Source organism: Engraulis encrasicolus, chromosome 15, assembly GCF_034702125.1.
Source record: "Engraulis encrasicolus isolate BLACKSEA-1 chromosome 15, IST_EnEncr_1.0, whole genome shotgun sequence".
NCBI lineage: Eukaryota > Metazoa > Chordata > Actinopteri > Clupeiformes > Engraulidae > Engraulis > Engraulis encrasicolus.
Genome location: NC_085871.1, coordinates 22792006 through 22806752, shown reverse-complemented (window position 1 = coordinate 22806752; position 14747 = coordinate 22792006). Strand labels below are relative to the sequence as shown.

Genomic DNA, 14747 nt, shown 5'->3' with positions numbered 1-14747 from the left:
CTGGGCAGTATTGCTATTACATCTAATTGAAATACATTTTAAAATACAAAATAATATTTTGTATTTGTATTTCATGTAAGCGAGATACATGTATTTGAATTTTGTATCAAATAACTTTTCTCAAATATTTTGTGTATTTTTCTCAACTACAAAATACAAAATACTTTCATCTAAAGAATGTTATACAAGATATGAACACAATATGATGCTGCAGATAAAAAAGTACATGATTGGCCCTAGCCTTGGCTGCACAAGAAATTCAATCCAATTGAAGGCAGTGTTTCCCATACATTGGGGAAACTATGGCGGCCCGCCATAGTTTAAATTTGGCCGCCATAGTTTCGAAAATGTAAAAAAAAAATAATAATAATTTTTTTTTACTTTTTTTTATTTTTTATTTTTTTTACGATTTCCGTTTTTGTTAAAAACGATTTGAATTACGATTTCCTTCGCATTTTCCTCCTGGAGTAAATACATCCTATAGAGAAAACCACAAGTGCTTGAAAGACAGAGGGATCAAAGCCTAATCAAGTTGTTGTAGTTTACTTCGGGTTTGGGAGCCATTAAAAAAACCTTCAGAGAAGGGACAGTTGGGATGAGTTTACTAACACTCCCCAGGCTTTGTTTTACAGTTGTAATGAGTTAGGTGACAGGCCTTCATTGACACAGCAGAGGAGACATCGGGCTGCATATAGAAATGAATGTGTAATGAATGTGAATATAGACATAAATGTGTAATATGTTGTTCAGCCCTTTTAATGGGAGGAATTTTGAAAAACTGGCCCTGTGACCAGCACCCCTCATGTAGAATGTGTATGCCTATGTGTGTGTGGGGAAAAGGCACAGCCTACCCTAGACCCTTTTTGTCTATGCGTTAACAATTTCACAGTATACTACTCTTAAATTCTTATCTCTGCTCCTATTTTGTTTTATTATTTTTTTCATTACATAGACCCCTGCATGAGGGACGAATGAAACTGTGTTGTAAACAGAAATGATTCACTTTTTAAAAAAAATATAAATGACAATGTACTACTAATATCATGGGTAAAATGTTATGTAGCCTTCTTTCTCAAAATATAAATGGCTGAAATGTAGGCCTAGGCCAGTGTTTCTCAAACGTTTTCATGCTGAGGACCACTTTTCCCCCCCTAAAAATGTTCAGGGACCACCTGAAACTGAATTGACAGTTGAAGGGTGCTTATTTGACACTGCTAATTTCGATGCAATGTATTCACATTACAAGCCTGCCTTTTTGTGGTGAAAATAATACATCAGCTATGTTTAGCTTTGTAATTGTGTTACATATATAGCCTACTTCTAGCTAGTCTTGGAAAAGTAGAAATCCCCTCGTGGACCACCTGAGCACTGTCGCGGACCACCAGTGGTCCCCGGACCACACTTTGAGAATGACTGGCCTAGGCCTATAGTTTCTCCATGCGCCAATGTCATACTGTACTCATTGTTTTGCCATTTTGCATTTACACTGCGTGAATACAACCCCCCCCCACCCCCCACCCCCCAAAAGGCCCGCGTGAGAAGACCCTCCCACCCCCCCCCACGCCCCGAAAAAAAATCCCGGCTGCCCCCATAATTTCCAAAATTTCTGTGGGAAACACTGGAAGGTGAGTTAGTCGTGCATATTTGCTAGAATTCCAGAGCGGGATTCTGTGCATGGACATGTACAGGATGTATTTGATGAATTACAGGTTTTCTAAATTGCTTAAATTGCTGAAATCGGCACAGTGCAATATTTTTAGTAGTTAATTTCCAGAATTCATGCTACCATTCACAAATGCCTTTTACCAAATACCATTTTCACAAGAACTTACTACCACCATTAAATTCTAATTACTCATTTACGACAAAAAAAATAAAAAAAATGATCTTCTCAGTGTCCGTCATTCATTATTTTCAGAAATTGACATCGTAGCTGCAAAACACACTGTACTTTGGTCATACTAGTAAATATTAGTTTATTATTTTGCATATTCATGAACGGAACAAATTTGGGAATAGAAAGTACGGTTTCAATAAACAGTACAATATGTTATGTATTTTGTATCTTATTTGTAAACATTTTTGCTGGGTATTTTGTATTTTGTATTGAAAATACATTTAACTGTATCCATAGAAAAGAAGAAGGATCACCGCACACTGGTGGACTTAGTTTTGCTGTTTTTATTTAGGTGAACAACGCGTTTCGCATTGCGCTTTGTCAGGTTCACTTTGACATTCGCATACCTCCCACAGGTGAAATAGGTGATTACCGGGTCACATGACCTCACCAGAATACCGTGACAGATCAAAATAAAATTACAAATATAAATTCACATTTCATAACACTACAGCCACTTTCCATAAGGATACATTTGTTACATTAATTCCCATTTAGCCAGACAAGAAAATTATTTTAAAAATATACAACATTTATCAGAAGGGCTTCAAATCGTTCATTTAGGGTCATGTTGCTCTTAATAACCTCTGTGTAAAAGTGCATAGTGCATTTGATCTGTCACGGTATTCTGGTGAGGTCATGTGACCCGTTAATCACCTATTTCACCTGTGGGAGGTATGCAAATGTCAAAGTGAACCTGACGAAGCACAAAGCGAAATGCGTTGTTCACCTAAATAAAACAGCAAAACTAAGTCCACCAGTGTGAGGTGATCCTTCGTCTTTTCTATGGATTAATGATGACTGCACTTCACCAGCACCTGGAACCTGGCTGTGCATAGGAGTTCCAGATCTTTGAAGACATTTAACTGTATCTTTGCCCATCCCTGCTCCCATGCAAGCACACGCGTGCACATACACACACACACACCTCCATATACACACAAGCACACTGTTCGCTATATAATGTGAAATTGTGCTACAATGCCAGTCTGTAATTGTGTAATTGTGAAACAGTGCTAGTCTGCGTGCAGTTGACATACCGAGTTGAGGTTGTGGGCTTTGGGCCCAAGCAGCAGCGTTTCCAGCAGGCAGCAGAGGGTAGTGACCTTGCTGATGTCCACCTGGGCCATGGCCTGCACACACTTCTTGGCCACGAACTGCAGGCCCTTCTCCACGTGCAGCTCAAACAGGTCCTGCAGGTACGAGCGGATGTTGTGGCTCAGCTGCACACACACGCACACACGTACGCACACAAGCATGCACGCACACGCACACACACACACACGCACACACACACACACACACACACACACACGCACACACGCACAAACACACACACACACGCACCCACACACACACACACATAGACATATACACGTACACACACACACACACACACAAGCAGATAGAAACACAGACATATTAAAAATACACATCCGAAGAAAACACAACAGGATTTCATAAATTTATGAGTTATGTTACCATGGTGATACAAGTGGATGTTGTTGATCAGGACAAACACGCACACAAACGCATTCAACAAGTAAAAATAACAGCGTTATAATAATAGGTAATTAGGTAATATTATAACTCTTACTTAACAAATTGAAATGACTTGGTCCCACTCAAAAAATAGTGTTCATTTTACTCTTTGGTCAGTATAACATTTTTAAAGTTAATTCTACTAAATATTATGTAAATATTAAGAGCTGTACAATTTTACACTGACTTTTGACACTGACTTTTGAATTAAAGTAAACCAACTCTCCACTGTGTTGTAAAAACTCTACCGTGATTTACATAAGTGTACTCTGAAATGTCAACACTTCATTTTTTACTAAGCAATCTTAAAATACGCACATGCATACACACACACACACACACACACACACACACACACACACACACACACACACACACACACACACACACACACACACACACACACACAAACACAGGAATGTCAGAGTGTTGATGAAATGTTACAGTATATGCGTTGTCTGTTGACAGGGTTTACCTTGTTTTCCAGGCCAGCCAGCCAGGTCTGAACATAGGGCATCCATTTGAGGTCGTCCGAGTCTATGTAGACCATACCACAGCGGCTCACTGTGGCCGGGGAAGCCACCGCCAGATCCTGCACCTACTCCACCAATCACAGAGCAGAGAGAGAGAGAGACAGGCAGGCATCGGCACCAATCAGCACACAGCTTCATTTTGTACCTATACATTTGTACCTATACCATACATGTACCTATTTGTACCTATACTATACATGTCATTTCCCTTCACGTCAAGGAGAAACACTGAATTTACGTGTTCATTTTATACATTAAAGTGTCTCCCTTCTTGTCTAATTGGCTGATTAGATGGGAAATCATTTTGAATACCTTTCAAGTACATATCCAAAATGCTATCAATGAAAACAAAAGGTGTCAAAAGTAAAAGTAAACTCATGGTGTAAGTAGAAGACCAGTACTTGCGATAACATAGTGGTTACACCATGTACACTCCTGAAGTAGATGGACTGTGTTATTTCTGATTTAATGAAATAGCCACAGATGTGATCCAACCAGCTCTGAATCAGTTAGAGAGGTACAGTGTACAGTAAACAGTGGTGTTTCTCAATAGGGGCTACAGCCCTAACAGTGGGCTTAATGCGGTGGGGGGGGGGGGGGCTTGAAGGCTTATGATGAGGTCAAGGAGGCATTTGGAGGGTTATGATGAGGTCAAGGGAGCACTTGCTCAAATAAGATTGAGACTGGTCTACAGTAACTACAGACTCAGTAAAGTCCCCTGTGTTGGAAGGAAACTGTAGCATTTTTTTTTAACCTTTTTTTTACGCCGTTGTAAATGTGTTATTACCAGAGTGGCAATTACTGTCACAGTACATTACTAAAGGCCCTGTGTTATGTCATAGTAGAGTAGTACTATGTTAATTAACTTTTCAATGACTATTACAGCGTGCCTCAGATGGTACGGCGTGCATGAACCCCTCAAGACACAGCATTATAAATTAGCTGTTACCAGAATGGCAATGACCAAGTCGTAATGTATTACTAAAGGCCCCGTGCACTATCATAGTAGTGTAGTACTATAGTAGTTAACTTTCAATGTCTATTACAGCGTGCCACAGGAGGTACGGCGTGCATTAAGGGGCTACGGGACTACTTTATACTTTCACTCTTGACACCTGTGTAAAAGCAGAGGGCAGGAGTCCCACCTCGAAGACCATGTGTATGGAGTTGGTGAGCTTGATCCTCTCGCTGTTGGCCAGGCACAGCATCTTGTTGTCGTCCAGAACCGTGTTCATGTTCTCGATCCACAGCGCGTCCACGGGCCCGTCGCTGATCACCCACTTGTGATCGTCGCTTGTGTCATTCACGCCCGCGCGCACGCTCAGCGCCATCAGGCCGTCGCGCCACTCCAGCGTCAGAGGGTTCACCTGGAGTGGGAGGATTTTGAATTTAGGAATAGAATAGAATAGAATAGAATAGAATAGAATTAGAATTAGAATAAAATACAGTACGTAGAATGGACATCATCTCGTCACGCCACTCGATTGTCAGAGGGTTCAGTTGGAGAAGAACATTTAAATTATAAGAATGGAATAAAATGGATTAGAATAGAATATAATAAAATAGAATAAAACAGAATATAGAACATGCGTCAGCTAGTCACACCACCTAGGGTTCACCTAGAATGAGTATAATTTACGTTATAAACATGCTGTATTTTCTACTTTTCCTTAGTTACCTTTGCATATAGTTTGACCACGTAGGGCTTGACGGGCATGTAGAAAGGGTCCGAGTGTGTGTGTGTGTGTGTGTGTGTGTGTGTGTGTGTGTGTGTGTGTGTGTGTGTGTGTGTGTGTGTGTGTGTGTGTGTGTGTGTGTGTGTGTGTGTGTGTGTGTGTGTGTGTGCGTCCGTGTGTATGTTACCTCTCCATAGAACTCAAGGTGACCGACTTGGGGTTCAACACGTAAGTCTTGACGGGCATGTAGAAGGGGTCCTGATGTATATGTGTGTGTGTGTCTATGTGCGTGTGTGTGTGTGTGTCTGTGTGTGTATGTTACCTCTCCGTAGAGCTCTCCCATGGTGACCGACTTGGGGTTCAACACGTAAGTCTTGACGGGCATGTAGAAGGCGTCCTGGTGTAAATGTATGTCTGTGTTTGTCTGTGTATGTGTGTGTGTGTGTGTGTCTGTGTCTGTGTGTGTATGCTACCTCTCCGTACAGCTCTCCCATGGTGACGGACTTGGGGTTCAGCACGTAGGTCTTGACAGGCATGTAGAAGGCGTCCTCGTGGCCGTCGGCGTGCAGCTTGGCGAGGGCGTCGGCCAGCGAGGTGTAGACGGTGGTCTTGCCGCCGCCCGTGGGCCCCACCAGCATGACGCCGTGGCGCACCAGCATGGTCTCGTACAGCTGGATGACCTTGGCGATCATGGCGGGCACGGGCTGCAGGCCGCGCTGGCACAGCGACCACTCCACCGTGGACTTGAGCACGCCGTAGTCGTGCTCGGGGATGGAGACGCCGGGGAACAGGTCTGATAGGATGCCACTGCAGATCAGGAAAAGAGGCATGTTGTTCATTTCCATATTATATACATGTATATGTGACGGAGGTGTTCCTGCACCTGTTCGTCCCCCTCGAGGATGCGAACCTGCCACCTCGTCAACTACAATGGTCTAGAAATGGGAGTCACAGTACGATACCGCTGGACTAAAGGACCAGTCCCCTAGCCCAGCGCTACCGATAATGTATGAGACGTTGGGAGGGAGGTATACTCGCGTTACTTACTTACTTAACACAGAAGTAATTTTAATTCCCCAATGATTAATTGATTGATTTCATTTTCATTACATCAATATGCCGTTGTCATTATTATGATGAAATAAGTACAGGAAGAGAATATCTATGTACTTGTAGGAATCATGCACATGAGCTACTGAAAATTCAATAATAACACTGTCAACATTCCAAACGAAGATTCTACACTTGTGCAAGTTAGAGGCTTCCGACAGAGGAGCTAGAATCTGGTACAGTTGGGGTAAGAAGAATTCAGGAAGAGGACATCTATATAAGTAATCTGAGGTTAGCCATGTATTACATGGGATAGCATTCTAAGAGGTGGTCCCCGACGTGGAATAGCGACCGACAGAGAGATGCAGGACCCCGACGTGGAATAGCGACCGACAGAGAGATGCAGGACCCCGACGTGGAGCTTCTTGCCGAACGTTATCCATTACTTATACATCAATGAATCGTCACAGTTTTATGGTTTGCATGGGCACGGTGAGGACGGTGTTCCCGCGAAGGACTTTCTTAGTGGCTGTATTACATTAGTACAGCCAAACATTTGGAAAAGGCGTTATATCTGTCCAAATGTAAATCTGGAGTACATAGTCCTGTATCCTGGCAATATTTGGGATACCACACAGCCAGTTTTGCAATGTTATATCAACACTTGATTATTTCAACACTCAATGAGAGTCGAGCAACACATTGAGTATTAAAATTGATTCTCCACGTCTAAGTATCTATGTCTGCCAAATTTACTTCAATACTCAATGCTTCTTTATATCTCCACTCTTGTATATTTCAATACGCGAGAGTGGAGAAACATTAAGTATTAAAATTGATTTTCCAAGTCTAAGTATCTAATTTTGGCAAATTTACTGTGTGAAGTGCATGTAAATGCACTCACTCAGTAACAACAATGTGCTCTGAGAGCGAAAAAATCTTCTTCAACTTCTTCTCGCTAGCCCAAAAACACTAGAGAAATGAACAGCGGCGTCCTTGGGAATATTAAGGGCATCCAATGAGGACTCCCAACTGTGCAGCTGGCTTGTTCTCGCGTTGCTCTCTCATACAGTACATGACAACACACTGGAAAACCCAGGGGGCCAAAACACACACCAGAGGGGGTTGCATATTTGCATGCAGTCGCCTCAGGAGGTGCAGAACGACTGGAGCACAACAAATAAACAACAGAACAACAACAACAAACAAAGCAAGACAAGAAAGAAAGCTTGATTTAAATTTGAAATGTTTGTTTCTGTCAGCCAAGAGCATTAAGCTGCTTGCATTATGTGCTGCACTTCTAACCAGCACTTCAGTTCCTCTGATGTGTGTGTGTGTGTGTGTGTGTGTGTGTGTGTGTGTGTGTGTGTGTGTGTGTGTGTGTGTGTGTGTGTGTGTGTGTGTGTGTGTGTGTGCTTGTGTATGTGTGTGTGCCTGTGTGCGTGCGTGCACGGTGCACACCTGTGTGTGTGTGTGCGTGCACGGTGCACGCCTGTGTGTGTGTGTGTGCTGTATGCGCACGTCTTTGTGTGTGTGTGTTGATAATGAAGGTGTGTAGTGTATGGTGACGGTGGGGCAGCCGTCTCCTAGTGGTTAGAGAGTTGGTCTTTCAATTTAGGGGTTGCAGGTTCGAATCCCCCCTGACCTCTCCCTACATCTCTATACATGGCTGAAGTGCCCTTGAGCAAGGCACCTAACCCCACATTGCTCCAGGGCCTGTAACCAATACCCTGAAAAGTAATAAATGTAAGTCGCTTTGAATAAATGAAAGCGTCAGCTAAGTGCAATGTAATGTATAGTGACTCACCTGAAGAGCTCAGCGTCGTCAGTGAGGAATTTGGGCAGGTTGGAGTCTCTCAGAGCCCTGATCAACACCACGTCCTCACTCAGGTGGGGGTTGGCCCTCTTCAGAGAGCTGGAGAACCATGACGCACACACACACAGACACGCACGCATACACACACACACACACATTAGCACACAATACATGTACACTGCACACACACTTGCATATGAGTACATACACACACATTGCCTACCATATGATCATGAACACACACACTCTCTCTCTATCTCTCACACACACGCATGCACGCCCGAACACACAAACACACACACACACACACAGCCTCACCCGGCCATGACCAGCACGGATTTGACGGCCCTCATGCCAAAGTCGTAGTGGTCCTGCTGGGAGAGCTGCTCACTGCACAGCTTGTACATCTGAGTCATCTTACGGGCCAGCGTCTTACTGGACTCAAAGCCCTCTGAGTACAGGATCACCTGGACACATACAGGTACAGAGGACAGACAACAGACATCAGAGGGACAGCAAGGGGACGGGCGGTGACACATGGTGACATGATCGCTTGGGGATATGAGGTGCCAGTGTCTCACTAAAAAAACTACACTACACTACTATTACCCTCTCTTTCTTTCTTTCTTTCTTTCTTTCTTTCTTTCTTTCTTTCTTTCTGTCTTTCTCTCTCTCTCTCTCCCTCAAGTAAATATCCCTTCGATTAAAAGATGACCTGGACAATACTACTACTAGCAATACAAACTTCTCTCTCTCTCTCTAACCATCTCTCTCTCTCTCTCTCTCTCTCTCTCTCTCTCTCTCTCTCTCTCTAACCATCTCTCTCTCTCTCTCTCTCTCTCTCTCTCTCCTCTCTCTACTCACATGAGGTGGCCGTATCTTAGTGAAATGACATAACTAGTACTACTACTACTCTCTCTCTCTCTCTCTCTCACACACACACACACACACAGACTCACGCTCACCTCAGCGATGAGTGCGTAGTTGGGCACCATCATGGCGATGGGTCTGAAGAGGGCCTTGAGGTTGTCGGGCAGCTCCGTGCGGCCGGCGTAACCAGGGTTCATGGTGATGAAGGCCGCGCACGTCATCACCAGCTTGATCTCACGACCCTCAAACATGAAGCGTGATAACTGAACACAACAACGGAAACACATGCGCGCGCACAAGCACACACAAACACACACAAACGCACACACACACACACACACACACACACACACCGTCAAATACAACATAAGTTAAAGTCCCATGAAGGGGTTGATCAATATACAGAAGCACTGCATATAGAAGTTTAAACTGCTCTGCCCCAAAGACCCACGTCAAAGAATCATACAGGAGAGAAAGATACTTCAGGCTCGTTCTTTTCCGGTATCCATGTGATGTCAGGTGAACGCCCCTTTAGGAGACCTTCGGTTAGGAGACCTTCGGAGTCTTGAGGTTGAGAATAAATGGATTCCCTTAGCGCTGTAGATGGCGGTAGCACACTTCTTGTGCAAACACCACAAAAAGAGAAGAAGAAGGAGGGGACAACGCCCCCTTAGGAGACAGAATTTGAGCACACTCCTTTGCATTGGGTGGGCGGAGTTTGACATATCTTTCTCTCCTACGATTCTTTGTCCACGCATCAGAAAAGGCTTGTGGAGGCAACAATTAGCCAATAGAGGCATAGGGACGTAACACAACGTTGAGCTCATGTCAAATTTCCCATCAAGCTGAATTGCCATGATACTGTGCCATTTTTAGAAATAAGCTCATATTACATCTCTCCTTGAGATAAATGATTGAGTTGTCCCTTTCTCCTGTACTTCCTGACGTTTTCTGAGTATGGCAGTGCAAATTTTACCTCCAAGCGAGCAAATAACATTGAATCCTATGAGACCAGATCTGGTGCAGTAGTTCAAGAGAAAGGTAAAACCCAATCATTTAACTCAAGGAGAGGTGTACAATAAGCTTACTGTATTTCCAAGAATGGCACAGTATCACTTTAACACAGGGATTGAGACAGTGCTCAAAACACAACATGGTTAACCAGTTTGGCGCAGCGACCTTGGCAGCCTTGGCATTCCTGATGGTGATGAGCTGCTGGGCGATGACGGACAGCACCTCGATGTTTATGCGGTTGAACTCGTCAAAGCAGCACCAGGCTCCAGACTGGGCCAGGCCGCTGAAGAACGTCCCCATCATCTAAAAATCAATCAATCAATGAATCAATCAATGATGATCAGTGATGACGTGAGCGGACAATCAGGAAGGTGAAGAGCGTGCCGTGCTGAGTATGGATTACCATCCACTGTTCAGCATGTTCACGAAAAGTGGCAGGAGCCAAAGGCTCCTTTTCCCTAGGTGCTCCACTGAAAGGTTTAGGAGATCTTTTATTCCTGCAGCTATCAGACTTTTTAACAAAAGCTGCTGTGAGTGCCTTTTTTGTGGTTTTATAATTTTGTAGTGATTCTTTGTGCATTTTTATGATGGACTGTTCCTTATTTATTTCTTAGCTCTTATTTATTGTGTTTGTCCTGCCTAGGTGTTATGTGTACAGTATACAGTATCTATTTGTGTTTTGTTTCTATGTACAGGAATCTCCAGCCTGTCAGGAGGTATCTATAAGTAATGGACTCCACATGGCTGAGTTGAGTTGGTGGTCAGCGACAAAGCTCAGGTGATCCACGAGGGGATTTCTACTTTTCCAAGACAAGCCAGAAGTAGGCTATATTTGTAACATTATTACAAAGCTAAACATAGCTGAAGTCTTATTTTCACCACAATAAGACAGACTTGAGATGTGAATAAAAACTGAGTGATCTGCATCGAAATTAGCAGTGTCAAATTAGCACCCTTCAACTGTCAATTGAGATGAAAGATGTTTCCTAAATATTTTTGGGGGGACAAAGCGGTCCTCGGTCTGAAACACTGCTTTATACCCTCTTATCTATCTGTTTACGTGCTCACGTCACCTTGTAGTCCAGTCCGTCTGAGCAGTTGAAGACCACGCACTGTATGGCGAGGGCCTTGGCCAGGTCCTTGGTGGTCTCCGTCTTGCCTGTGCCTGCGGGCCCCGCGGGGGCTCCCCCCAAGTCCAGCTGCAGGGCCCCCATCAGACACAGGTAGCAACGGTCCTGCAATAAAGAAGAGACAACAATGAGTTTTCGGGATACTGACACATTCCCTACTATATCTATATCTATATACATGTACATGTATAAACCACTGTCTTTAATCACAGTAGCATGTGCTTTCACATGGATTCTTTTACACATGGACACAGCGCTTCACCATGAGACAGAATGTGAGCATAAGACACGGGCCAGGAAGCAAAGACAGGAAGAAAGAAACAATTCTGTCATAAATTTGAAAAAGTTAAAGTTTTTAGCAAATATTGATGGAGTCTATTGTCAAACCCCAGATTTCAAACAAGCAAGTATGTCTGAGATCTTTCGCCCCTGTATGAGAGCATGAAAGGTGTACAAGTCAAACGAGTTTAATTCTTGGCAAGTGGATGTCTTTTTTGTAGTTTGAAATAAAAAAAACGTCCAGTTGCCTACAATTAAACAATTTTGACTAAGGTGCTGTTTATACATACCTGAGTGTATTGAAGGACTTTGGGTTTGGGATTTTTTGGGTAATTTATTTAGGCCTCTTTAGTTTGTAGAATGTAAAAGCAGCCACTAAGCGCCCCCTTTGGTAAGTAGTAGGTATTGCATGTTAGATTTGCCCAGTCATGTTCCTTGTTAATTTCCATCATTCTCAATAAGGCAGTTCAGTGGAAGGATGCGTGAAGACACCATCCAATTGATATCTTTGGTTTAGTTCGCCATCCACTGGTTTTTGTGTTCTGTGTGCGTCCAAGGATATGTAAGTAAATTACTAATGTCATTATTTGTAGTTTGATGCATATATTTTTGTGTATTTTGATGATATTTGGTAATCTTAATTGCGATGATCAGCCGACCACATGGTAATGCTAATTTATGTATATTTTCTACTTTCTCTGTTTGTAGAACCACACACACACACAAATAGAAACTTATGATGATACAACTGTTCCAGTATGCAAGTATTGTACAGATCTTCTTTGATGGCGAATAAATATTCAAGACTTTGAGATCAAGCATTTTGACTGATGCTTCACAGCGGTCACCATTCCCACAACCAGTTTAATCTAATTTGAATATTAGAACCCCTCATTACACTGGGTATTTTGATAAACGAACATTTTTCTTCTCTACGCTTAGCAAAATATGTCCATTCACATCAAAGGCAAATACGCATAAATAGGCTGTTGAAAACTGTCATAAATGCATTAAGCCTGTGCGCCATAAGTAGAGTGTCATTCACAGGCATGAAAATCCCTCACCTTTCGGCGAAATTCGCCGTTTTGAAATCAAAATGGGTCATTTCTGTGAATCGTGTAGATCCGAGGAGAAAATGTTAGGGGCGGGAGGGGGGGGGGGGGGGGGGGGGGGGGGGGGGGGGGGGGGGGGGTCGAGCGAGGAGAAAAGTGTAGCGCCAACTTACTGTGTCATTGTGTAGCGCTCTACCGCAGAAAACTTCATACAATTTAAGGAGAGATTCCACAACTGACAATGACGTTTGACAAATCACAGCATTTGTTGCTGTCGGCACAGCCAATAACGTGAACGAGCTCAATCTAAGTCCCGCCCTTCATACTTATCTTTGAAAGCGTTTTAAACAGGTGAAACTTTGGTCTGCGGTGCTGGCGTGGTTGTATCAAATATCTTTCTTTTTAGTTCTAGAACATCTCTGATTATAAGAAAATGTCCAAACGATCTGTCACAGATAGTCTACACGTTTCCCAGAGAGGTAGCTATTTGAGATCATGATTCTTGTTATGAGAACATCAAGACGCAAGCATTTCGATGAGAAGTGAGTGGATGTAGTTAGCCACAGAAGTTGGCTGTTTTCCTAATAATTTGAAACCGCATTTGCCCTGCCCACGTGAAAAAGTATTTATTCTCAAAAGAGCTCCGTTAATGAAAGCTTGGGTAGGCTTACGGCACGTTTTCCTGACGGCTATTTTAACGGGTCTGTGCGCTACGAAATGGCGAAATAGTATGCGCTACGGCCGGGGAATAGCGCATATCTACGCGAGGCATCCAACATCATGCTTCGAATGCTGCGGCTTCTTATAGCACGCACGAGAGAGAGGGAGAGGGAGAAAGAGCGTCTAACTTAGTCAATCGTTTGACACGGGACAAATTGTTTTAGGAATCATGCCAAGTTTTTTGTAATCCCTTGGTAGCCTACATCTAAATGACATTAAAAATCTAGTGGAACACGGTCAAACTGTTTTTTTTTTCACGGTCAAAGTTGGAGCTTTCCTATTATTTTTTTTATAGGGAAACAGATATACTAGGTGAATGGACTAAAATTTCAGTAGTTTATCCAAACTGTGTCAAAGATTTTTTGTATTACAAGTTGTCTGAAATATGATGATTAACTGTTCAAACGAGATCACAACCAGGCAAGCGTTGAGGGGACATTGGATAGTGTTGAGAGGAGGGGGTGCTTAGTTGCCATTGGGGGGCATTAGTCTGCATTGGCAGGGTTTTGATGAGGTCAAGGGAGAATTTATTTTTTTTAAAGGCTGAGAACCAAAACCCATTCTATCTGTCTGTGTGTCTGTCTATCTATCTATCTGCCTATCTATCTATCTGCCTATCTATCTATCTGCCTATCTATCTATCTATCTATCTATCTATCTATCTATCTATCTATCTATCTATCTATCTATCTATCTGCCCCCCTCATCAGACATGACAGCATGACAATCATGAAGTAACGAAGATGGTTGGCAGTTCTTCTTATGTTCACTGTCCCTGGGTCGCTACAGTATGCTCAAAATTCATAATTTAAAGACGGTTTTAGCTAAATTTTCTCCCATGGGAGACCATGCCCCCAGACCCCCCTAGTATGACTCTTATACAACACTATCCCCCAAAAACGCCACTGCACACCACACATGCGCGCGCACCGCTGCAGCACACGCGCCGCTCCGTGCCACCGCGCCACGCCGCACCTTCTCACCTTTTTCACCCCTGACCCGTTTTCATGCCTGATTCAAGTCTCCGTTTATCTCTGTTTATATACAAACGCTAACCGGAGATTTGAAAAAAATCTCCACTTTTGCCAGAGTTTTTTTGGAGCTTCGTTTATAGAGGGAAAACCTTCGTTTGTTTGTGAACGAAAGGCACAACCGAAGGGGAAGGTCT

The 14747-nt window shown here is 43.2% G+C and overlaps 1 protein-coding gene across 1 annotated transcript in view; it reads right to left on the bottom strand.

Annotated features, from left to right (window-relative positions):
* dnah6 (dynein, axonemal, heavy chain 6) overlaps positions 1 to 14747 on the bottom strand; it is a 105110-nt gene that overhangs the window by 52457 nt on the left and 37906 nt on the right. Inside the window, exons 31-39 of the mRNA XM_063217233.1 lie at positions 11472 to 11633; positions 10564 to 10701; positions 9480 to 9647; positions 8833 to 8981; positions 8506 to 8613; positions 6122 to 6455; positions 5118 to 5339; positions 3915 to 4037; positions 2938 to 3120 (exon numbers count right to left, since the gene is read on the bottom strand). Coding sequence (XP_063073303.1) covers positions 2938 to 3120; positions 3915 to 4037; positions 5118 to 5339; positions 6122 to 6455; positions 8506 to 8613; positions 8833 to 8981; positions 9480 to 9647; positions 10564 to 10701; positions 11472 to 11633 — 1587 coding nt within the window. The remainder of the gene's footprint in view (positions 1 to 2937; positions 3121 to 3914; positions 4038 to 5117; positions 5340 to 6121; positions 6456 to 8505; positions 8614 to 8832; positions 8982 to 9479; positions 9648 to 10563; positions 10702 to 11471; positions 11634 to 14747) is intronic.